The 26,091-nt window shown below is 42.2% G+C and overlaps 1 protein-coding gene across 5 annotated transcripts in view; it reads left to right on the top strand.

Annotated features, from left to right (window-relative positions):
* Positions 1-26,091, top strand: part of SPOCK1 (SPARC (osteonectin), cwcv and kazal like domains proteoglycan 1) — a 471,671-nt gene that overhangs the window by 308,636 nt on the left and 136,944 nt on the right. For all 5 annotated transcript variants that reach the window (XM_073355490.1, XM_073355489.1, XM_073355488.1 and 2 more), the window contains one exon: positions 7,821-7,953. In XM_073355490.1, coding sequence (XP_073211591.1) covers positions 7,821-7,953 — 133 coding nt within the window. The remainder of the gene's footprint in view (positions 1-7,820; positions 7,954-26,091) is intronic.

The raw sequence follows: 26,091 nt of genomic DNA, 5'->3' as shown, positions 1-26,091 counted from the left end.
AGAAAAGCATGAATTTAAACTGTGCATGTGGATCAAATTCAGATCTTTAATACCCAGGAGTCAATGTCTCAGGATCAGGTTTGTCAGGCCCCAATCAAGCAAAGCATTTAAGCATATGCTTAGCTTCAAGTATCTGAGTAGTCCACTGACACCATTGAAATTATTCACAGACGAGCTTAAGTGCTTTGCTTGAAACATCACTGATATCGGTGGGACCAACTCACACGCTTGAAATTAAGCATGTCATAAAGGGCTTTGCTAGAATGGAACCTAAGGCCCTGATCCTGCAAACACTTCCAGAGCTATTCAACATTACTACCTTAAGTAGTCCCATCTGCACTGCTCACGTCATAAAGTTAAGCCTGTATGTAAATGTTTGCAGGATTGGGGCCTAAATGATGATGTAATGGTAGAACTGGATTTTGAAAAATAATGTAGTGAGTAGCATCGGAATTCATAAATAAAAAATTCAGGATGTGTTAGTATTCAATTGTAGTTCATGCATTCCATTTATTCCCATAACAGTCATTAACTTGAGCAGTTTCTGTTCAGTGAGAAATGCGGCAAATACAACAGGAAGCTTTCTGTGGGTGTTCAAAAAGAAGCCCCCCCGAGATAATATAAATGTCATATGTGAGATCACACCCCCAAATAGACGGGCGAGCATAAGGGAAGAAAATCTTTTTCTCTCAGGTTCTGTATTCTGACAGATCATAGTTTGACTCTGAGTTTGTATGCTCCCAGAACTGTGCAGGACACATAGATAAAGGTAAATGAACACGTTTTCCTGTCAAACTGAAAAGACAAAAATCTTTGTAATGGAAACAGCTCCAGAAAGTAAAATATTCATGATATGTTAGAGGCCAATAGAGCATGATAAATGCTGCTTACTTTTAGAAAAGGGTAATGGCCATCATTTTACCAAATCACTTATTTGATTGAGTATTAATTTGTACATGACTAATAAGTTAAATACTAATCGTAACTACTTTAAATTCATGTAATCTTGGATTACAAATGGTAATCTAAAAATATACTTTCACTCAAATGGCTGCCGGCTGAGAAATTAAAATTGAAAGTACAGTACACATTGATTTTAGTCAGAAATCCTCAACAGACTGTAAAGATTTGTTTCTTCAGCTTAGCTATTCAGGGATGAAGTTACCTATATAAAAATTTAAAAAAACACACACAACAGCATAAGACAAACCTAGCTTATGCATGGTAGGCCAAATTCTGATGTCCTTCTTCCTTCAAAACTCTTCCTGGCTTCATTTGCCTGACTAAGAATTAAGGTGAATCTTCAGGATTTGTTACCAGATTTGAAAAGGTACCTGGGCATCTAAATACTTTTTAAAATCTGTCCGTTGGCCTGTCTTTAAGTTATAAGGCTAAGATTTTCAATGGGAGCTAGGTGCCTAACTCCCTTAGGCACTTTTGAAAATCTCAGCCTAAATCTATAACTTTAAGTGAGTAGGAAGTGATTATTATCTGAAAACCATCCTTCCTCTCTAGATGAGCTGCTCACTAGTCCTTCTTGTCTTCTGTTTAGATCAAGGGTGGGCAAACTTTTTGGCCTGAGCGCCACATCTGGGAATAGAAATTGTATGGTGGGCCATGAAAACAAAATTAGGGTTGGGGTGCAGGAGGGGGTGAGGGCTCTGGCTGGGGGTGCGAGCTCCAGGGTGGGGCCAGAAATGAGGAGTTCATGTGCAGGAGGGGGCTCCAGGCTGGAGCAGAGGAGTGAGGTGTGGGGAGTGGGAGGGCTCCAGCTGGGGGTGCGGGCTCTGGGGTGGAGCTGTGGTTCAGGGGTTTTGGGTGCAGGAGGGTACTCTGGGCTGGGATCGAGGGGTTCAGAGGGTGGGAGGTGGATCAGGGCTGGGGCAGGGGGTTCAGGCACAAGGGGAGGCTCAGGGGTACAGGCTCCAAGCGGCGCTTACCTCAAGCAGCTCCCAGAAGCAGCAACATGTCCCCTTCTGACTCCTACATGAGGTGCAGCCTGGCAGCTCTGCATGCTGCCCTGTCTGCAGGTACCACACCTGCAACTGGTTCCTGGCCAATGGGAGCTGCAGGGGTGGCACTTGGGGCGGGGCAGCATGCAGAGTGGAGGCCCCTGGCTGCCCCTATGCATAGGAGCCGGAGAGTGGGATATGCCGCTGCTTCCAGGAGCCGCATGGAACAGCCCCTGACCCCGCTCCTTGGCTGGAGCGCCGGAGCAGGGCAAGCCCCAGACCCTGCTCCCCAGTGGGAGCTCGAGGACCAGCTTAAAACAGCTGGTGGTCTGGATCCAGCCCGCAGGCCGTAGTTTGCCCACCCCTGGTTTAGATATTGTAAATCAGAGGAGCCCAGTGTTTCACTTTGTATCAACAATTCCATTTATAGATTGTTTAGTCTTTTTTTATTATTTATTTAAACAAAACAGGATTTGTAGTTTGGTCACTAGTCAATTCTGTGATTTCTTAGACCAGGACAGAACTTGTGGGGGTAGTCTTAGGCACCACACATTGTGTTATGTAGTCTGAGAGTAAAGGGGGATGTCCATCTACCTCTGGTGACCTTTGTTCCTCTCATTGTAGTCCAAGCAAATTCAGTCTCTTCTTTCCCAAGAGAAAGCTGTATAGGATTTTGAAAATAATGTATGTGCATGATGTTTAAAATGGGCTAAAACAAATAGCAGCTCCCTATGATCTATAGAAATGAGTCTGGACCAGATGTACTTTAGTTTTTGCTTTGACAAAACCATGATTATCATGCATTTGCCTTTCCAAAGTCCAAGCCAAGATCACTTTTGGTTTTGGAGTCATATCTCACAAGAAACAGTAAAAGGCAGTAACGATAAGAAAGCATATTTATTTAAGTTTCTTAAGTTAGAATTATTTTAAATGTATCTATCCATTGCCTTAAGTACAATACATAACATCTACAAAGTCCAGACGTATACAATTGGGATCATTGTGCACCACCCGTCCACCACTCAGCCATGATGAGATTCTTCCCTCTGATCCACTCGCACCTACTCAGTCCAACATTCCCCACCCCCCATACATGTATATGCACATGCACTGGAAGAGCTTGGGAAAATAAATGGGCTTTTCATTGTGCCCTAAAGGTCATTAAACTTGGGCTTTGATGGACCAGAGTTAGTGGGAATTCCAAAGTCAAGTACCACTCACCAAAAATACTCTGTATCCTCTCTAAACTTGGAGTTTGGCAGCTCAAGCACCTCAGGTGATCTTGGCTAGCGCAACACAGGAGAGAGGTCGTCTCTAAAGAAGACAGGTCCAAAGTGCATTAGAGCGTCAAAGCTTACAATCAAAACCTTGGATAGCACCTGAAAGAGAATCAGAAGCTATTCCCAGCTGCCCAACATGAGTGAGAGTCACCAGTAAGTAAGCAGGGCTGACATGTTCTGCACTAGCCGATGGTGTTACTCGAAGCAGAGTGTATTATACGCATCCAGCCTTGATTCCAATGTGATTTCTAAGAAGCTCTAGACACATTAATGGGATAAAGGGAAGAGTTGGATCAAATGTGTGAATGAATTGCAGCCAGAGAGAAGGTGGAAAGGAGCAGAGTCGAAGAATGCAGCATGGCAAGGCATGAGACGCAGTCACTCCTCGGCCTGAATCAGAACTAGTTCAGCCTGGAGACTGGCAGATAGCTTGGAAGCTGCTCAGAGGAGAGAACAGTGCATGGCCTGTTCATCTTCCATTACTGCTCTGCACACGGCTTCTCACATCAGTGACATGGAGACTATTTAAGGGTGCAGAGTACACAGGACACGTCCACACACAAAGGGCAGCTGGACATTGCCAAGCAAGGCACGAGATTTGTGTTTCCAGAGCGTGAGTCCAACTGTACACACCATACAGATCCCTGCTGCTGTGGCAGCTGGATGAGTCATGAGATAGAGGCTCTGGATATGCATTCATATGAACAGGTCCCACACCATGCAAAGAGCCTTGTGTGAAAGACAACTGAATGTGTCCCAGATGGTACTCTGTGTGTGTGTGTGTGTGTACAGTGGGTGCCTTTGACATCTTGATATTTATTCTTCTCTTAGTTAAATTTACCTCAACATTTTGAGTGTCATACACCATTCCAAGTAGAGGCGATACGTCAAAAAGTGCAGCACACGTACATACCATGGTGAAGGAAAGCCAGGATTTTAATTGTGCCAACTGATTGAAAGACAATATGTACATGGGGTGGAAGCCCTGTGTCAGGGAAAGGGACCCTAGTTTAACTGGTAATCGGGATCAACGTGGAGGAAAAGGACAGGTTGATTTGTAAGTTGAGATGCTCCATTGAATCCATCCTGTTTGCACTTTATAAATCTGACCACTCTGCTTCCTGTGGTTGTCTAGATTGGAGATCACTGTGATAGCACGTGGAGAGCCCTGTCTAGTCACCGCAGGGTGCAGTAAAACTCTTCCTGCTGTGGGTGGCCATGCAGAGGCTTCAGTAAGCAGCTCCCTGCTGGCAGAGGGTCAGGAACAAAGTCCTTTCTTGCATCCTTAGCTCTCTTTCTCCTCAGACCCTCCAACTTGTCTGTGGATCAGGGTGTTGTCTGGGGAGAGATGGGGAATGGAATTCCTCCTGCTGCTGTATCTAACTTCGTGTGTGTGTGTGCACGTGTGCTGGGGCTGCAGTGTACAGCTTCCTCCACAGAAAACTTTTTCCCTTCCTCCCTCCTCTGTCACGCTGCACCTTATATCACTCCCCCAAATTTTCTCCCCATTCCAAAGGGCTTACGTAGGCAACGTATTCTGCCCCTGCTTCTATCCCAGACCTGTAGCTGCTGCCGCTGCACAAACTGCTGCTTCTTGCAAAAGTGACAGTGGCCTCTAATGGGTCCAAAAGTTGGCTAGATTTTCTCATGAGATTTGGGCCATCTTGTCTGGAGCTGGATATTTCTTCCCCGGACACACAGTTTTGGATCCATAGCCAGTCAGATATGGATGTAGGGCTTCAGAACCGAAAGCTCTGTAATCTCTGGGTGCTTGCATCAGAGGATTTAGCTTGTTAGTAATAGTAACTCTAGCATGTAAAATTGAATGCGCTTGTCAAGAGACGAGAGTTGCACTATATATTGGGGGCTTCTTCAAGATTACAGGGGAATTCTGACTTTGACCACAGGCTCCAATTTTTTAGGTCTTATGACATGGTGATGGGGTTCTTTCTGTGGACACTTGCTTCCTAATAGCACTATTTATCACTGTGACAAAGGTTAGAATAGAAGAAAACTTGAGCTGAAATGGAAGAATAGAATTTTTATTATGTTAACAGCTGAATGTAACATTACATCAGAGTTTGTACTGTGTAGCAAATTGCAATCTGTAGTGAAATTGCTTTAAAAATGTATCCATATATATTTTTCTAGAAGTGTGATAAAGTCATTCAGTGGTACTTTGAAATGCATTTGTAGCTAAACTGCTTGATGATATATTTTATATTATGCTGTAAGGACAAAGCAGTCGGATGATGGTTATTTTTCTTCGTGTTTGCAATGAAGTCAATGTCCTTCGCTAGTAAATGTTTTGATGCCTGAAAGAGAAGAACTTATCTGTATGGTGAACATGGCTTGTGGTTAATGGGAAAAAAAAGCATGTTATTAGCTTACTACTGTATGCTAATGATAATAGCAACATAACAATGTGTTTTCAATAGATTTAATATAATGCCTGAAAATACTGGTCAGGCTTGGAAATACACAGTGTTACAGTGATATGGGCTCTTCAAGGATAGTGGGGGATTATGAGGGGGATTCTAGAGAGCCTTCTCCAAACAAACATTTTTAATGATGAAAGAAGAATACTTGAGTTGCTGCGGATTCATTTGTTGTGTTGTAATGAATGGAGTGGAGTGATATGCAAGCCGACTTTTGAATGCACTTTTACCACATACACACACGTTACACAGGTTTCAGAGTAACAGCCGTGTTAGTCTGTATTCGCAAAAAGAAAAGGAGTACTTGTGGCACCTTAGAGACTAACCAATTTATTTGAGCATAAGCTTTCGTGAGCTACAGCTCACTTCATCGGATGCATACTGTGGAAAGTGTAGAAGATCTTTTTATATACACACAAAGCATGAAAAAATACCTCCTCCCTCCCCACTCTCCTGCTGGTAATAGCTTATCTAAAGTGATCACTCTCCTTACAATGTGTATGATAATCAAGTTGGGCTGTTTCCAGCACACGTTACATGTGCACTCCCACATGACTGAATAGCCATCTGTCTAGCCACATGCACAGGGAATGCCATTTTGGGGAGATTCCCACATGTGGTAGGTAGCATGCAAAGATAGGTATAGAACTGGGTGTCTGGTTTCTAAAAATCAGGTCCTGAAACCTGAAAGTGAATTAGAAAAACATCTAATATTGTTAAGAGCTAAATTCAAGCTACACACCAAGATGGAGTCCTGTCTCTGTTTTACAAAGAATGCCACTCCAACAGAATACTGAGTGACATCCCTTACAGCCAATCAAATACAAGACAGAACCATTATGCTATTCTGATTGGCAGACATGCCCAGAGGCCAGGACCCTGACTTTCAGCACTGCCAAAAAGTGGTTATTTCTCTTTTTTTGGGTGCCACATACACTCCACACTACTTACTGGTAATGTAAATTATTACAATACTCAAGACAGTTCATTATAATAGGAAAGTGAAGCTATTGATCTGCATTTTTAGCAATCAATTGCATTTATTGGGTGTTCATCTTATCTTTTTGAGATCCAAAAGATCCAAAGATTTCATACACATTTTTGAAATGCTGTAACTGAGTCTTCCACAGTTTTGGGAAAGGTACTTTATATAGAAAGTATATAAATGTATATAAAGGAAAGGAAGGATGACAGTGGTACAATCTCTCGAGATTGTTCTAAATTCTTTAGGAATGTTCTTGATCCAAAATTAACATACATTGGAAAGTTGATGTGAAGGGAAGATGGAAGCTGATGTCACTACATGTGCAGAGCAAAAATTGGTTGCATGATCTTAATTGCATGTCCATACTTTTAAATCTTTAATGTAAACTGCAGCATTTCTTTAGGGATTCTTGCCTATAAGTTGTTGTTAAACACTTTGATCCTGAACTCCATCTTAACAATTGTATTTAAGAAGTTTCTCATTGTTTATAATTTTCTGGAAAGCTGGAACACTTAAAATCAACTCTGCCACTGACTGACTTAATATATGACTGTGTAAGTCATTTAACTTCTCTAGGGCAGATTTTGGAAACCTGTCATCCATTTCATGAACACAAAGTTTGCAGGCAGAATTTGTCATTTAGATGTGCATTTACCTGATTTGCAAGTGCAATCAGGTACATAGATGTCTAAAAAACTGTCAGTTACATAAGCAATTACTTGTTGGCACAAATATAGGGACCCAAATAAGGCAGGGGCTGAAAATCGGGTCTTCTGTGTCACCATTTCTCCAAATACAAGATGGAGATGATGATAATCGTATTTTCCTGCCACATAGGAATGTTGCAAGGATTAGCTATATTACATTTGTAAATAAGGTTTTTTCAAGTTATAAAGTAAAATATAGCAGCTAAGTTCATTAATGTGACTGTAAAGTATATTAATTATAGATTGGAAGAGAGCTATGTATTGTAGAGGCATTGTAGAGAGTATGTTATAATTTTCCAAATTATGAGGGTATAGCTAGGAGCTACATTTAATTTTCAGGATTTTTTAAATGAATACAATAAATAAACAGGATTTGAATGACTAAGAGAAGTTCTCATGCTCTTGTTTTTCACACTCATATCTCAAGACTGATTTTTTTTTTGTTTTTTGTTTTGCAGCCTTTGGCAAAAGAAAGGAAATCTGGCCGCGAAACATTGGATTGGACCAGCCAATTTAGTCAAGTGCAAGCCATGTCCAGTGATGCATGCCAGCCCTGTCTGTGGCTCTGATGGACATACTTACACTTCCAAGGTAAATTCACTTTACAGTCAGAAACTCGGTCTGCAAGGGCCGCCCAGGTTGTAATGTGGAGAAGTTCTATTTGTAGCAAGCAAATCGTATTAAAACAGTTTGTAGAAACCGGTGCTAAGGCCACATATTTCTGTATATTAAAAATGCTGATGATTTTATAATTATGATATTTGGGGAAACACCAATATGTAATTGAAAATCCCCATTTCTGGAACCTCTGAGTTAATATTGCCTTATATTTGCTCTTTCCCCGATGCACTAGATCATTTCATTCATCGTATGGTTAGATAACAAAAACCCTGGTTCTCACTGCCAGCTTTGTCCTCAGACGAGCAATGTCACTCTGAGATGGATTTCCTGTTGCGTGGATAACATATTACAGTTCACTTAAGTCATGGTTTTAACATTCTTGTGTTCCATAAATAGCATACATTATAGCTGAGAAAAAAGTACTCCCAGAAGCCAGCAGGTATAAATTGGCCCAGTGTTATACTGACAATATGATTGCCTTAGGGCTTGTTTCAATAAAAGAAACCAGCTCCACAACCATGTTTAATTCAGCAGTCCAAATCGCATGCTGTTGGTATTAAGCCTTCCTTGTTTGTACAATGCAGTGCTCTATATTTATATATCATGCTCCTGGCATGGGGAATTATGTCTTGGGAATGTCTCTAATGTCTTTAGGGATAGATTCTTCTCTACTAACAGCCAGAATATGGCTTGACAGCCAGTAAAATTACCTTTAAAAGTTTCAAGATGGCCCAAAAAGAAAATAAAATGCTCAGTAGCAGAAAGTTCTGGAACATATCAGAGGAGAGCAAGGCAGCATAGTTTGGGTCAGTAACACTAATTCTTGTATTCTCGCTGCCTCTGCAGGTAAAATACTCCATCCTTAATATAGATAGATACAGACATTCGCATATGGCTGTGGCTCATCCATTTAAACTCCTGTTTTACTTGAGCAAGAAGATCCCCATAGCCAACAGAAAATAATAGCAGAAGCTTTCCTTTCTGTCTTGACCCGCATCCATGTACTAGTAAAAAATGAATGCTATGAACTGTCTACTGAACATGTCACTTTTAATATCTATTATCCTCCTTAAGTTTGTGCACCATGAATGACAACCAAGACAGTATTTTCTCATCATCAGTGTTTGGCCTTGGGCAAACCTTGAGCTGGTTTGAAATTGCAGTCAAATGACTGAAATACATTTCTACTGCTGCCTGCCCTGTCCCAGTTACTAGTCTTTTCCTCCAAATAACTGTACATGACTCCCTGATTTCTCCTTTCCCCTCCACCCCAGCTCCCTGCCTCCCAAAACAGGTTTTCATGTTACTTTGATGTTTATCTTTTCATCCTCCTCTCCTCTTAGCCCTTTGGAACATGATCAGATAGAAGAAATTGCTAAGTCGGTAGTAAGTGGTTTCCTTTGTATATTCAGTCACACTATTTCAGTCGCTCAGCATACCTCTGTCACTCAGCCTGAGGACTGGATCTCTTAGCTGATCCCCCTCTGATTTTTTTTTATTGTTAACGCCCAATACTTTTTGATCCAAAACCACTGATGTTATAAATTCATCAAAATGTTGCAACTAAGCTGTGAAACTAAGGGCTGTAATGAAGGTATCAAATGACTCCAACTGTTGAATGTTCTTCTCTGGAAGACCTACCTCTCACTAGTCTCCTTCTGTTATGAGCGATACGCATCAGACTCATGAATAAGCAACCCTGGCTCATCTTGATCTATTATCTATTTCTGTATATATTGCTCAAGTCCCTGGAGTGGTAAGATACGCAGCTACGTTTTTTGGTCAGACTTTTCAAATGCACCAACTACTGTGCAGTGTAGCGTGAATCTCTGCTTAAAAGTTTTCCAGTTATTGTCAATATTACCTACCATTTGCTGGGGAACTGTGAGTTTTGATTGCTTTCATTGTAGTGTAGCACAGAAGTCTTATCTTTTTCTTATGTTGCACATTTGTAGTTGCTTTTCTTTAGATCTCCTTTGAATTGAAGCCTCTCCTGGCACCATGTAATGATCAGTAATCCCTGAACAGCCATGTCAGCCCCAGCAGCCAAATGCTTCCATGCTTGACCTTTACTAAACAAGTAACAGATCCGTCGTAGTAGCAATTTTCTGCAATAGCTCTTTGCAGTATGTTGTAAGAATATATAGCTGTAATGCCTCGTGCAATACAGTGCATATCGTTACAGTAGCCAGCAGAGCACTGTGGCTCCTGCCTTCACTACAAGCGTCCCCATAAAAGCTCTCCTCAGTTTCCTTTTTAGCAAGAGCTACCTTTTGGCAAGTTTACTTTAGATCTGGTTGAAAATCGGAATTTCCATCCTGTGGGAAATTCTGAGATTTTGACATCTGTTTTCATCTTGAATCAGGAAAGAAAAGGTGAAATATTGAAATGTTTCTTGGAACAGAAAGAGGTGAAAAAAATGGATTCAGAAATGTTGAAACAATTCAACATTAATCTTTGTGCCCCATAGCTGCTGCCATTCCTCATGGGAGATGTAGTTCTGATGCCTCATGTTCTCTGGTCTGTGTAATGCAGAAGGTCAAACTAGATTATCATTGTGGTCTCTGCTGGCTTTAAAATCTAGAGAAAGACTGGGAGCCATTTCAGTTCAAGAGAAAACCCCTGGGTGATCCCTCCTTTCATATCGTAGTGACAGAACCTCTCTCTAAAGCACAATGGATCTTGGAATTATGGCTCGATTTTTCAAAAGCACTGAGCATGGTCAACTCTCTTATTACCTTTAATAGAATGGGTTGGTGCTCAGTACCTCTGAAAATTAGGCCATTAATTAAGAGCAATGCCTGCTGTCAGCCACTAGGACCATCAGAGTGTTAGATGGATGTTTTCTTTAGTGTTCCCACACATTAGTTTGAAGGGTCTGAACTGCAGAATCCTGTTTCACAGGGTAGGCTCTGTCTTAGGGTTTTATACTGTTGCCCATCGCTGTAGTATCTGAGCATCTTCCATATAAAATCACTAGCAATAGTGAAGTCCTTAATGGATTTCATGGAGTCACTGGCACATCTCCCTTTACAGGGTCTGATCTCTCTGTTTGGAGTAGGGTGTTTGGTTTTGATTTTTTTTTAAATATTAATGTACTTTGGGGTTTTTTCTCTTTGTTTTATTTCAGTCAGGGTTTGGGGTTTTCTTATTGGGTGGGAAAGAGAATGTGAGTACCATTTTTATGGTAGAAAGGCCTTTTCAAAGAGGAAAGTTTTGCAGCATTTCCTAAAGATTCACCTAATCTCCCCTGGAAGTTTGTTGAATAGCTGGAATACGTTCCCATTAGTTTTCCCAGATTCCTTATATTTTTTTCTTTTTGGATACCTAATAGAGAAGTTGTATTTATTTTTTTCTGGCTTTCTAAAGTATCCTGTTCTTAGGGTACTTACTTTAAGGAGCATAAATTAAATAAGCATGAGTGAAGCCATTTCAATTTTTAATTCCTTTTAGTTACTCATAGTTTCGAGATTATCCTGCACTCAATCCACAGAAACTGAGTGATTTCATTTTGAAATCAGTTGGCTATAGGCCTCTTTACCTCCCACTTTCTCTGTGTAGCAACTATAGCAAGTTAAAAGGTTTTAGTGACACTCCATAGGGAGCCCGCCTAAAACATCTACTTCTAAAGTAGCCACCGTTGCCACATAAATTCTGCTGTTGAGGCTAGAATGCAGGAGCTAATTTATGGCGTGGTCTTTCTAATGGCATGACTTCTGTGGCAAAATGCCATTCAAATATCAGACTTTTTAGGCCCTTGATATCTTGAGGTTAGCAATTGCAGAACGTCACCAGAGAGAGAAGAATTTCACAGCACAGGAAGACAAGTGTTTTCTGTGAGTAGCAATTGGCAGGTCTTAGCATCTGCCATCACACAGAAACTTCTGTAGAATCATATAGCTCCACTCAAATCAGCTCCCACGTTTGCTTTCTTAAATAGCTCTTACATATTAGCAAATTGTATATTAGGGCTCAACTCTAAGGAAAAAATTAAAGTTGACAAGCCTAATGCATAATAATTTTACTGTAATGCACTTGTCACATGTCAGAATCAGGTGCTTTTATAGTTTTGGCCTTTATTTCAGCTCTTCGCCATTACAGATTATTTTATTTTCAGCATAATCTTAACAGTTACAAATGACTGCTACAAAACTAAAGGTCAAGTTTAAATGTTCTAACAAATAAAATATTTATTGTAAGTAACAGGTTTTTTTTAATGTCTCTGGTAAATTAAGAAGAGAGTTGGAGCTACTTTCCTAGAACTCCCGAGGGGGCTTCAGGGCAGTGTTTTCTCTCCTTTCTCCAATAACCCTGCTGACCAGGTAGTTTCTAAAACCACAGTGCTCTTCTTTGGTTCTTTCCTTTCCAGTGCAGTATTATTGGTGACTGTTACTATAGGTAGTGTGGATAATCAAGCATGGACCATGCAAATACCCGTTCATCTAAGGTGGACATGTAACATTTTGTTCTGTATTTGTGCATATGCATGCATCTAATGGGCACACATGCAGTCAGCCCCTTCACAAACTAGTTTGCATAAGTACAATGTCATGTAGGAGGAGATATGGCAAATGAGAAAGTTCGCTATCAAGTTCAAATCTAAAAGACAGGGCAGCACCTACTTTGGGGACAAAGTCATTTAAAATGAATATGTACATCGGTCATCTATTCTGATAACCATGCATAAAGTGCAGTTTAGATAAGTTATATAGTTTGTAGTTGGCCTATATTGGTCACTATTGGAATCTGTCCTGGTTGAGTTTGTCACGGTCTTCCCCTTCAGAATACAGTGGATTCTCTAGGACAGGACACAGTTTTTGTGCATAGGTCTATGTATCCACTGTGGCTTGAGACAGCTGTATCAAAGCACTTCACCACGGAATGAGGTTATCAATAAACACTCTGTTCAGTGATGTTTGCACGGGGGCTTGTAAGTACCTTGACTCTGAACCGGTGTCAGTTGGGGTGGGGGGAGGGAAATGAATTGAAAGGCAATGATTTTCAAGAAAAGCTGCAGCATCCCCTTCTATATTTGCAGGAGGAGTAGGAGTGATGTCACCAATTTGCTCTTCCCCAGTTAGAGCATGACTGCTCAGAAAATAATATCCTGACATTAATTTTCCATCCAACAATTGCTCAGGCATGAACCTCCTTTTATAGAGAATTTCATGAAGTTTCTGCACAGCTATGATGGCATACCTTCAAGGTTTGGGATCAGTGTCTAAGGCAGAAATAGGACAACAGTAATTGGTTTGATGGATAGTGACTTAGATTTAAGTATTTCAGAGAGGTCATAGGGAGACAGAGTTGGTGGAGTTGTCCTTATTTTGTAAAAGTGTCAAGAAGCTTTGGGGCACTCACTTCCAATACATTAATTTAAAAATGTGGTGTTGTTTTTTTAATGTATGCTATTATTAAATGTTGTTAGTCATTCTTGAAAGGGTAATAAAATCTTCCATTCTTATAAACTGGATGACAAAATAATTTAAAGCATTATCACCATATTATTTTGTATTACATGATAATACTTAGAAGGTTGCGAGCCCTTTACACTCTTCAAAGGGCTGTACAAATAGCTGCTACTTCATATAGGAATCAAACTCTTCAACCACAATTGAAAAGAAAATATTTTACTTAAGTTAATGACGGTGCTGGTGATTCGTGGAACTGACTGTACATATCCACAATGATCATGAGGGATAGTTGCAAAGAGCTGATCCAAGGAAACACAATTAGAAGTTTTATTGGGCCTACAAAACCCAGGGACCAGGCTGAATATTCTTGAGCACCATCTTCTGGCACTTTATATGGTTAAGCATTTACATATATACCAACATCGCTCATTACATGAATAGCTAATGTTAACCGAAACTGAGGCTACTATGGACAATGAGGGTAAAAGGAAATTCCTGGCTCTCCACAGCATTGCACTGGAGAGCCAAGAGTCTCCATGAAAAGAGTGGAAAAATCACTAAGGCTAGTTCAACACCAACTGGGACAGACTTTCTCAAGAGCTCGGCACTTGGGTTGCTGAGCTCTTTTGAAAATGTGGTCATGTCGCAACGGGAGCTGCTGCATGCGTGGCACTTTCACAAATCTGCACCTCATTTAGGTCCTGAAATAGGAGCTCGGTTGTTTTGAAAATCTGTCCCTGGTTGAGGGTGTTGAGTCTTCGCAAATATTTTCCTGAGCTCTCTTGAAAATTTGCTCCTAATGTTGGCCAAGGCAGTGGTGGCTCATACTGTGTCTACCCACAACCACTGCTGAGGTCCAGGAAGGTGGACTTAGCTCTATTCAGAAAATGAACTTGGAAGTGTTGTTTCCAGTGCATCTAGTAATTCTTTGGTGCACCCAGATGCCTCAGTGGTTGGGCTGCCACATGTTATGCCCTCCCCTCTTTTGTGTTTGCATTCTGCACAGTATCAAACTATGCATTCTGACGTGTCTGGGGTCACACCCTATTATGTGTTAGGTGCCAGAAAGTTAAATTCAAACAAAAGAGGCAGCAGGGCCCAGTACCTCCCTCCACCTGAATCCCCCCACACATGCTTGCAGTGCTAGGGCTTGTTTTTTGGAATAACAGAATCTTATCACAATATCAGCTTCCCCTCATCCTTTCAACTCATTGTAAAAAAGAAATCCATAGACCAGAAAGATAACATTCAGTAAAGACAGAATGCAGCTCTTGCTGGGGTTGCAGAGGCTTTATAATATGCAGTATTTCTCTCTCATGATAAAGTTTTCTTTTATAAAGAGAAGCTGCTGTTTTCTGCATCGAGACTTCTCCAAGGTCCATTTTATACTCTGACAATTCTTGGCACTTTTGCAGCATCTTCGATTCAGGGTTCTAAATGCTCTTTGCAAATACTAATGAATTAAGCTAGTGAGGTGCCTAAGCCCTATCAAGAGTGTTATGTAATCTGTTAACACTTTTGTCAGCAACCCATTAAAAATATAACTGCATAGCTGTCAGTTTTACAGGAAGTTTAATTAAGCTAGTTAATAAAGCAATTACCTGAACATGACAATGGCTGTACTTAACTAATCAGAAAATGAAAATAAGGGTGATCTTCAATTACAAAATACACACCTCAATGATTAACAGTCCCTTAAAAGATTGAAAGGTACATTGGTATAATTATTATGCTTGTAATTAGGTACATTGTTGTTTTGCAAATTTTAATTAAACCGTTGCAAACTAATTAAGGCCATGATCATGTCTCTTTTGTTTGAAAATGGAAAAGTCACCTACTGTTGTCATAGCACCAGGTAAATAATTTGATATTAGGGGAAGCAAGAGGCAAATAAGGTTGCTTCTAGGAATCATGAAAATAGAGAAAATAAAACACCAACCAAGATTGGCTAAAATAACCAAACTTTATGTTCTTTCAGAATGTTTTTTTTTAAATGCTCTCCCTGCAGGCAATCTCAGAAACACAATTAGTAAATATCTGCAGAGACTTCAGATGCCAGACCTTTAGCACAATGTGCCTTAGAATTTCATAACCCACCTAGCTGCAGGGTATCATGGAGACTGTTGGGACCACTAGCTAATTGTCCTTTAGCACAGCGTTCTCCCGCACTGGTGTTTCTTAGCCAGCAAATGGGCATTGCTGGGTGACACCGCTGGTTGTCTGACACTGAACACAACTAGAGCGGAGCGAATAACTGATTTTTTTCAGTTCACTTACAGTCGCGAAAAAATAGACAGTTGGGCCGAAACAGATACTGGCATTTTTTGGGATTTTCAGCAAATCAAAAAAGCCAATACCGTTTTCATTTGGGGGGCAAATGAAACATTTTGTTCAACCTAAAATGCAGTGTTTGGTTTCCAGGCATTTTTTTAACCTTTTTGTTTTTTAATAAAAGCAAAGGAAATGATGGTGCAGGGCAGTGGTTCTCAAACTTTTGTGCTGGTGACCCCTTTCACATAGCAAGCCTCTGAGTGTGACACCCCCCCCATCAATTAAAATGCTTTTTTATATATTTAACACCATTATAAATGCTGGGGGCAAAGCGGGCTTTGGGGTGGAGGCTGACAGCTCGCGTCCTCGCCATCTAATAACCTTGCAGCCCCCTCAGGTGTCCCGACCCCCAGTTTGGGAACCCCTGGATGGAGTCATGAAACCAGAGGAGGAAGTACTTCTCTTGTACTCAGTGGTTTCGCACTCACCAAGGAAGGGAGAGATCTGGGTTGAACTTGCTGCTCCAGAATGGAGATTTGACCCTGGGTCTCCCACATTCCAGCTGAGTGGCTTACTCACTGTATGGGCTGGGGGCACCAGCAGCTCTTCATCCTCCAATTGTTTTGTGATTGGCACCTGACTCCCCTTCTGAATCTAGCCTGAAAATGTTTTTGGCGAATTCCTGTCAGTTTTGGTCAACCCAAAACTGCATGTTTCAATAAGTAAACACTTTGTTGGAAAAATTTCACCCAGCTCTAAACACAGTGCCTCTGAAACACCAGCCCCATGGCAAAAGCTAGGGCTAGGGCCTCAGCTGGACAAAGAGTTGGATGGAGTTCTCTATCAATGAATAATTTAAAAAAAAAAATAAAGCACAGAGATTAGTATGGGGACAGGAAAAGAAAGTTAGTGAAGCGTTGGTGGGAAAGAATCAAAGCAAACTGAGGAAGAGGAGATAAAAGGAAGCCCAGTCTCTGTTTCCCATGCTTTGTTTGGGGATAAAAGAGAATTTGTTGGTGGGAAATAGTTCAGCCCTCTGTCTTTCTTCTGCCGTTCTTGTTTTTTTTAATGTAGGTACGTGTTCTGTTCTCCTTAGCTCTCAATCTTGTCTTTGAAAGACCAGGCATCACCAAATCATCAGGCCTCAGGAGACCTGAGTTCCATTCCTGGCTTTGCTATATGCCTGCTGGGTGACCTTGGGCAAGTCACGTCCCCTTGCTGTGCCTCAGTTTCCCCATCTCTAAAACAGGAATAATGACATTGACCTCCTTTGCAAAGGTGTTTGAGATCTATTGAGGAACAGTGCTATATAAGAGCTAGGTGTTAATATCCATCTTTTTTTATTGCACTCATCCGGATAGTATTTAAGGCAGCACAGACTTGCACATGGAAGTCTATAGTGGACTTCATACAGTTCTCTGGTCCTCACGCTGAGCTGGTTGAAGAATATTTGATGGAACAGTTATAAAAAGAAAAAGAAGCAGTTTCATTGAAATCAAAATGTGTTGCTTTTGAGGGGAAAAAGTCTAAAGGAATCATTTTGACTTTCTTCTTTCATTTCAGTGAGGTTGAAACATTAAATTTCTATAAGGTAAAATATTTTGTTTTGGCTTTGTTTCAATTAGTTTCTTTTTTAACTTCTCTATTATATTAAAATATTAAATATACTATTTGTAACATACATAACTATAATATATTAAACTTAATGTTTTAATGTAATATAAACATCTAAGCAAAATGAATCGAAAGGATAAGGTTGAAACAGAATGTTTACCTTACCGAAACATTTTTATCTTAGCAAAGCAATTTGCTGTTATCAGAACAAGTTTCAATAGGCTCAGATTGAAATTTTTCAGAGTTTTAATTTTGTGGGGAATTTTGAAAATTTGGCTTTTCGTTCTGAGTTGGAATCCCCAAAAATTAGAAATGTCAGAATTTTCAACAAAATGAAAACTCCGGAAAATTTTCATTTGAGACTATTGAAGCCTGTTTTGATATCAACAAGTTACTTTGTTTAGATAAAAGCATGTTTTGATAAAGTAGAAATTTCATTTCAACTTTAACCTTTTGATTCATTCATTTAGACTTTTACATTATATTAAAATACTCCCCCTAGCCAGACTCCTGGTAGCTCTGCTTGGAGGATACAGAAAGTCATAGAAAGAGGAGGGTTCTTCCCCCCCTCACCCCCGCCTTTTCAGTTATGCTGGAAAATCTATATCAAAAAGCAAGGTCTTGCAATGTGTCCTAAAATGGGTCACACTTTTGACAAAATCCTCCTACTCTAAGGTAGACAAAATCTCTATTGACTGACCGTGGGAATTTTGTCTGAGTAAGGAAAGGACTGCAGGGCTAGATCTGATATTTCCTGACTTCTAACCCAGGGAGAGCTTTACACACCTTTTCTGCTGCATTATTTGAGATCAGTGCAGGCCTGATCCTACCCCCACTTACTTTAAGTGGGACTTTTTCTACTAACTTCAGCAGGTTTTGGTTTGTGCTCCTAATGACCCAGCAAGGCACTATTCAGAAGTTGGCAGGCCAGCTTCAGTCCTGGAGTTAATGAGGCATCCTCCCCATTTAGTTGACTGGGAGCAGCATTCCCTTATTTCAGCAAGTAATCTGAGTTACGAGTTTCAGTAGTTTCACTGTAGTAGTTTCCCTTTGGTCCCATTTAAATCAATGGTAAAACTCCAGTTGACTTCAGCGGGAGCAGAGTTAAACCAATGCTGACTGCTTTCAGAAACCCCAGCTCTGGCCTACTGTTTCTCTCTCTATAGGTGAAGCCACATGGCCTAGAGGAATGAGCAGAGAACTGGGAATTCTCATCCTGCAAAGCATTGGGTAGCTTTAGTCAAGGAATGGATTTCCAAAGGCAGAGATTGCACTTAAGCGCCATTTGTGCCTTTGAAAATATATCCCTTAACCAACCTTAATGTCCTTGTTGGTGAAGTGGATCAGGAACTCCCTGCCTGTCAAGGTGTGGAGAGACTGAGAGGATGAAGTAGACAATGTCTGCACAGCATCATGCTCAGGTTGAAGCACGCTATAGAAGTGCTAAATAATCCTGGATTTACTTGCCCCTAGTTTGTATTTGCTGTTGGGGGAAGGGGGTGATTTTGTTCCTAAACCTCCTTGGCATTTATTGGACTAGGTGGCTTTAGTAGTTCTGCAAGGCATGCGTTAGTTACATTTTGTGGGGCATCCAGAGGCCTCTGGACACGAGGTGCCATATAAATTAAAAAGCAAGTTGCTGTGGTGGTTGTTACTCAAGATTGGAGACCTCCTACATTCAAGCCTGTTAAAACAAGGGAAAAGTCACGCTGTGAGAACTAAGGCTATGTCTACACTGTAAGACGGGCACAGCTACAGGTGGGCCTGGGTGGGCCACGGTTCACCCACCTAGAATCCAGGCCCACCCCCTAGCTCCAGCTCGGCTCGGGCGGCCGCACTAGCTCCACCCAGACCAGGAGGATGCCACACGCCCGATGCACACACCCCCAGCCCGACTGGATGGGGAGGGACTAGGGTGACCAAGTGTCCGGTTTGTGACCAGAACACCCAGTTGAAAAGGGACCCTGGCGGCTCCAGTCAGCACCACTGACTGAGCCATTAAAAGTCTGGTTGGCGGTGCTGTGCTTAGGCAGGCTAGTCCCTACTTGTCCTGGCACCGCGCTGCACCCTGGAAGTGTCCAGCAGGTCTGGCTCCTAGGCGGGCGGGCCGTGGGGCTCCACACTCCCATGGGCCAGGAACAGCGGCCAATGGGAGCTGCGGGGGCGGTGCCTGCAGGCGAGAGCAGCGTGCAGAGCTGCCTGGCCCTGCCACCTAGGAACGGATCTGCTGGCTGCCTCCGGGGTGGAGTGCGGAGTCAGGACAGGCAGGAAGCCTGCCTTAGCCCCACTGTGCCGCTGACCAGGAGCCCATGCACCAACCCCCTACCCCAACCCTGAGCCACCCTCAAACCCGGAGCCCCCTCCTACACACCAAACCCCTCAGCCTGCACCTCCAGACAAAGCCCTCATCCCCTCCTGCACCCCAGCCCAGTGAAAGTGAGTGAGGGTGGGGGAGAGTGAGCCTCCAAGGGTGGGGGAATGTAGTGATTATGGGGCAGGGGGCGGGGCCTCAGGGAAGGGGCGGGGCTAGGGTATTCGGTTTTGTGTGATTAGAAAGTTGGCAACCCTAGGAGGGACAGCAGCAGCGGGAGGTGAATTTTTCACACCCCTGAGCAACGTAGCTAAGTCAACCTAAGTTTTAGGTGTAGACGAGGCCTAAGTCATGCCACCCTTCCTCTGATCTTATCTGTTTGTTCCTGGCTACGCCTAATGTGCTAGCAAACAGTGGGCCTTTTTGTCTTTCAGCAGAGCCTCTGGCCAACTGTTTGTTTATGATCAAAGACAATGCCATGTAAACAATTCAGAGAAAAACAGTTTGGAAAAATGTTGACTCAGACTGTAATAAAATATATATGTTACATTTTACACCATAAACAAATGTTACCATCACTGTAGTTTGCAGTATCTTCATTCATACAAGCAAATAAATCCTGCAAATTACACAGCGTTGGCTCCTGGCTGTTTTTCATTTCTGGTTTAATCAGTTTGTGCAGAGATCAGGGTGTAGCCTGTGTTAAAAGCCTGTGTTCTAATCTTGCACCAGAGAGAATTTGGAGCAGTTCGATTTATACCGGTATGGCTGAGAGCAGACTTTAACTCTCAGCCTGTTGAAATGAAGCCAAAGTCCATTTAAGAAAAATTCTTCAATGAAATTGGAGGCTGAAAATCAATGTAAATAAAGATGCTCCAGGCCAAATCCTGGAGTCCCCCTTCAGTGTTGAGTCATACTGAAGGCTACATGTACGGGATATTGAGGTGTTGGTAGGAATCAAGAGAACAACACATTCCCAAGAACCCACAGCACAACCTTCCAGTCAGTCATCTCCTAGGGATATGTTCACACATGCATTTGGAATCCTAGTGTAACTCCTTGGGGTTTAGAGAGCATGGCCCCTTTAATTCTTTTTCCTGGCGGGGGGGTGTAGGGGGAGAGAGAGGAGGAAAACTTGAGGTGGGGTCTGGAGCTGGAGAGAGGGGAAAGATGGGCTGCAGCAAGCAGGCCCTCGCAAAGTAAAGCAGCAGAGAACCTGCCTAAAGCCTGGGAAGAACTGAGCGGCCGATCGGGGACACCCCAGGACAGGAGCCAGAAGAAGCACTGTGCCAGGGAGAAATCGCCCGAGAAGGACAGGCCGGAGCTGGACCCAGTATCACCGCTGCCCAGAGCTGCATGGGGCTGTGAGTACTGGGGCTTGTAACTCTGCACTGGATACAAGGAGGGAGGCTGCTAACTAGTTAAGTGGGAAGGTTGTTGCTCTGTGTGGCTTTGCAGAAAGCGGCAGAAGAGGGCACCGGAGGGGTTTGTTGGGGAAAGTTTACTGGCGCCAAAGGCGACCAGGAGCACTCAAGACTCAGCACTGGACTGGAACTTTGCTCAGGACTCCTGAACTCTGTGTGCAGACACATTGCTCAGTGTCTGCCCTTTCAGACTGTGCTGCCACTGGGCCTGTGGGGCCTTGGTTTGGATGCAACCCTGTTTTACTGCTTCCCCTTGTTGTTTTTCTCCTCTCATCCCTCTGTAAATAAATATCTCCCTTTGTTATATCCATTGTACTTTTCCGGTGGGTGGGTGTGTTCACTCTGGAGGGCTTGGAACAGGTGCCCCCAGGGTGGAAGGGATTTTTCCTGCTGCATTCCTGCACATACCTTCTCTTGGCCAGAGCAGACTCCATCTTGGCCACAAGGGCGCTAAAGTTACACTAGAATTATAAAATAGGCTTTTACTTGTGCCAGTGTACCCAAACAAGTGGCTTTCTGTCTCCTGTGCCCATCTCACAAAGCCAAGGTGGAAATGAAGCCATCCTAGACAATCAGATCTGAGTCTCCTCAGGCTGGAGCTAAGCTCTGTGGAATTGTGAAGTAGATGAGGCCATGGGAATTAATGACTTTTTAATCATGCATACAGTGTCAACATATGCAACAATTTCCTGAGCCTTCCTTTTGTTTGGGGGGGATGGGGAGGTTCATTTTTCTGCTGTTTACTGGAGTTGGAGTAGCTTTTGTGCACTTTATCACCTGCATTGATTTGTCCATTACCTGAAAAAAACAATTAAAATATCCAACTCCCCTCCCACCTTGACTGTGATGTGAGTTTGAGTAACCACCAGAAATTGCCATCCTGTAGGCACCTGTAAGTTGTGTGTATTCTTCTGCCTGGCCCAATACCGTGCCCATAAATAAACAGGTGGTGTTCAGATTTTTCAGCTAGCCTCATATATATTATATGAAGAGAAAGAGAAAGAGCTGTAGTTTAGAAGATCTGTTAGTTTTTCTACTGCCAGAGAGCTGTCGTCTTGATGATGTGTGTTAATGTCCAGCATTGTCTGACATCTCTGTGTCCTTACCAAAAAAAAAAAAAAAAGTTGCAAAGTTAGAGCAATTTTTTTCAAAGAAAAACAAACTCTTTTCGAGCCAGGACATCTGCTCAGCCTACCCAAGAGGCTTGTGCAATCAATCAGCACACAGGAAGGCAGTGATGTTTTTTACTGGGCAATTCCTATTCTTTCATGTTGCAAGACTTGACAGTGCTATTAATTCATCAGAAGTTACTGTGGAGCAGAGGGTGATGGTCTGTCTGCAAATACACTTGCTGACATTGCTTTACTCTTTGCGGGGAAAGAGAAGCTTCAATTCGTAATACAAATCTTGTTAACTTCTTGTTCTGAAAATGCACGTTTGCTGCATGCTGTTGGTCTGATCATGGACCTGGACAAATTGTCCTTACTGTGTTTTGCTCAGGTTACTCCCCACTGTTGGAAAGGTGGCAGACGTGGGTATTCGGCCTCCAGCTTTGTTCACGTCCTACACGAGAAAAGAGAGGAGTAGAGTCAAGTGCATTTTGGGGGGTGGGGGTGGGCAGAGCTCCACTTGGCCTGATTTTCCACTAGTGTAGGTCCCTGCTACTCCACCTTCTGCTGGGGCCAAATGGCTAAGGATTAATAACCTTATCTTTGTACAGGGCATTGCACAAGGGAGATCTGATCCTCACTGGGACCCTTGGGTGCTGCCACAATACAAATAACAATTATAAAGTAAGGACTTTGGGATTTGAGCTACTGTTTCTAAAATGCTTTCTGCAAATACAAGTGTAATATCTGGGCTGAATGGGGCATCACCTCTTGGAACCTGGGTTTTTTAATCAGATTCCTACTTGGGTTGGGAGGGAAGAGGAGTTCAGGGCCTAAAAAAGCAAAAATGAGAGTGGAGAGGTCAAAGTGCAAATGGGGAGGGGACAGTGGTGCTCAGAAGGGATGCGTGTGTGATCACTTGTACAGTACGTGCAAATGCTGTTTAAACCCACCCATGAATCCTGGCTGTTAGGTTTCCTGCACAACCTGATAACTGCGTGAACAAGCAGAATCATTACTGATCTCTAATCAATGGGCATGTCAGAAGAGGAAGAAAGTAGTCACAATAATCTATTTGTCAATTAAGGCATTTGTGGATTGTCACTAGACAAAGTGGATGTGTCTCATACAGCTTACATAATAGGAATAATCATATGCAGAAATTTTTTCAAAAGTAAGTCCAATGGATTGACAATAGGAAACTGTCCAGGTATCCTTCATATCATTTTTTAATCAGCGCTGGTTTAATTGCCTGGTGGGAGGGTTGAAACTAAAATGATCCTGTTGAAGTTTGTTTTCCTCCATGACCTGTGCATTCTTCTTTGATAGACAACTGCTTATGAGTTCTGGTAACAACTAAGACATTTGTTTGGAAATAATATGCATGTAAGGAGTTGCAAACAGATACAAGTGGAGAAGTTGCAGTGGAGAAGGTCTAGTTAGATATTAGGAAACACTGTTTCACTAGAAGGGTGGTGAAACACTGGAATGGGTTACCTTGGGAGGTGATGAAATCTTTTTAAGGCCCAGCTTGACAAAGCCCTGGCTGCGATGATTTAGTTGGTGTTGGTCCTGCTTTGAGCAGGGGATTGGACTAGATGTCCTCATGAGGTCTCTTCCAACCCTAATATTCTATTATTCTAAGTGAAGTCAAATTTGAAAATTTCCTTTTAAAATAGTAAAGTGTTTGTCAAAAGTTCCATCTTCAAGCTGTATGAAGACACATGGACTATGTGATAACGCCAGCCAGCCTAGTAGCGACCCAGAAATATTGATCTCCCTTTTAGACGTGTCCACATTGCAGCTGGGAAGTGTGATTCCCAGCGCCAGTTGACAGACTTACACAATCTTAGTTCAAGGTAGTGCACTAAAAATAGCAGTGTGGTTGTTTCAGAGTAACAGCCGTGTTAGTCTGTATCCGCAAAAAGAAAAGGAGTACTTGTGGCACCTTAGAGACTAACCAATTTATTTGAGCATAAGCTTTCGTGAGCTACAGCTCACTTCATCGGATGCATTGGTTGTTGTGACACTGGCGGCGATTTGGGCTAGCTGGTCAAATCCAAGGCCACCCAACCCCGTGGGTCTGAGTTCAGCCAGCTAGTCTAAGCCACAGTCTGTGCTGTGATATCCACATTGCTATTTTTAGTGCACTAGCTCAAGCTGAGCTCGTGCAGGTCTGTCTACCGCAATGGGAATCATACCTCCCAAGTGCAATGTATACGTACCCTCTCTGACCCTGTCTATCAGATCGGTGTATTTTTAGTTTGTTTCCATTTGATCTTATGTTACTCAGTCAGAAACCATTTACAAATTGTTTCCAGACTGTTAGGAGCTTGGGTTTGCACAGCCAGGTTCCTTTGTCATTATCGTGTTTTGTCAGTTTCTAGATCTATATTTTTATTCCTGAACCTGTTGTTTTTTCCATAGTTGTGCTTACTCACCACTGCAAGGTTTTAGTTGTCAATGCAAGATCACAATGTTTGGGGGAACAGAACAATTTCTCCATATCATACTTCTTGAAGTAAATGGTGAATCATTAGGCGAACCATTTTAGTATTCTGAGCATTGTGATACAGCATGGCCAGAGGGCAGCAGGAGAGTGCTAGAAGGGAGCCTTATTCCCTGTAGAGGGAAGAAAATTTACTATAGATTAATTAAAGCACCTGAAGCCAATTAGAGCACCTGAAGCCAGTCACCGGATGAAAAAAACCTGCTTCAGTCAGACAAGAGGATGTGTTGAAGCAGAGTGGATTGGTGTTGGAGCAGAGAGCAGTTTGGAGGTGTTGAAGCAGAGTGGATTGGTGCTGGAGCAGAGGAGAGTTTGGAGAAGTGCTGCGGTGGGCTAAGAAAACCAAGACCCTAGGTAAAAGGGCACCTGGTTTGTGCAGAGGGAGGGCAGGAAACCCCACAAGCTGAAGGGCAGGAGAGTGAAGTAGCCCAGGGGAAGGAACCGCTAGTTCAAGTGGTTTACCGCTATCCTTAGGGCCCCTGGGCTGGGACCCGGAGTAGAGGACGGTCCCACCCTCTCCACTCCCCTCCTCAAGGACATTAGTGGGGCAGTTAATACCCCAGTTCAGGGGCAAGAAATGGTGCCCTGAACCCTCCCCAAGAAGAGAAAGTGCGAGACCCATCATAGTAGTGCCAGCAATTTGCCACAGCATATACAAACGAAAACTCAAATCTTGCCTAGAAGATCCTGCAATATACCAATGCAAAAATAATATCCTCCAGATTTTCAATAAGGAAGCATTATCATTGAGTAACTAGAGAAAGAGGTGCAGTTTCGGAAGTCTAAATTCTATTCTCAAATCATCCAAGACACTTAAGCTACAACACAGTTTTTCCATCTCTTAAATGGGGCTAATAGTACTTCATAAAGTTATTGGTGATCTTTGGCTTCAAGGGTACAATTGAAGTGCAAGGCTTTATTATTATTGACTTGAGCTTGACCTGTGCCCTCACAGAATAACAGTCTCCCTATAAGATGTAGGCAACATTTTATTGATTACTTTTGGGTTGCACACATTTAAAAGAATTAGCTTAATGAATAGAATTAATTTTTCAAATGTAACTTGTTTACACAGAATATGCTCATTGCATGATTCCCTTCGAACATACAGTTTTGCTAACTCTTTCTCCAGACCCTGTACTGAACTAGTCTATCAGTATGATAGCAAAAGAAGCATAGCATAGCTCCTTATAAGAACAAGTAAAGTGTGGTGCCCAGAATTAAAAAAATAAAGGGGTAATTTCTGGAATTTTATATATATATATATATATATATATATATATATATATATATATATATATATATATACATACATACACACACACACACAGACACATTGAAAATGATATACACACAGACACATTGAAAATGTTCTGATAGTGAACTTTTATAAAGCTGAAAAGGGCTAGCAAACCCCATGAAATTATTGCTCCCAAGGCTTTTTGTGATTTGCCGT

This window comes from Lepidochelys kempii, chromosome 8 (genome assembly GCF_965140265.1).
Source record: "Lepidochelys kempii isolate rLepKem1 chromosome 8, rLepKem1.hap2, whole genome shotgun sequence".
Classification (NCBI taxonomy): domain Eukaryota; kingdom Metazoa; phylum Chordata; order Testudines; family Cheloniidae; genus Lepidochelys; species Lepidochelys kempii.
Note: the sequence above shows the minus strand (reverse complement) of the source record. Positions and strands in the feature narration are given on the sequence as shown.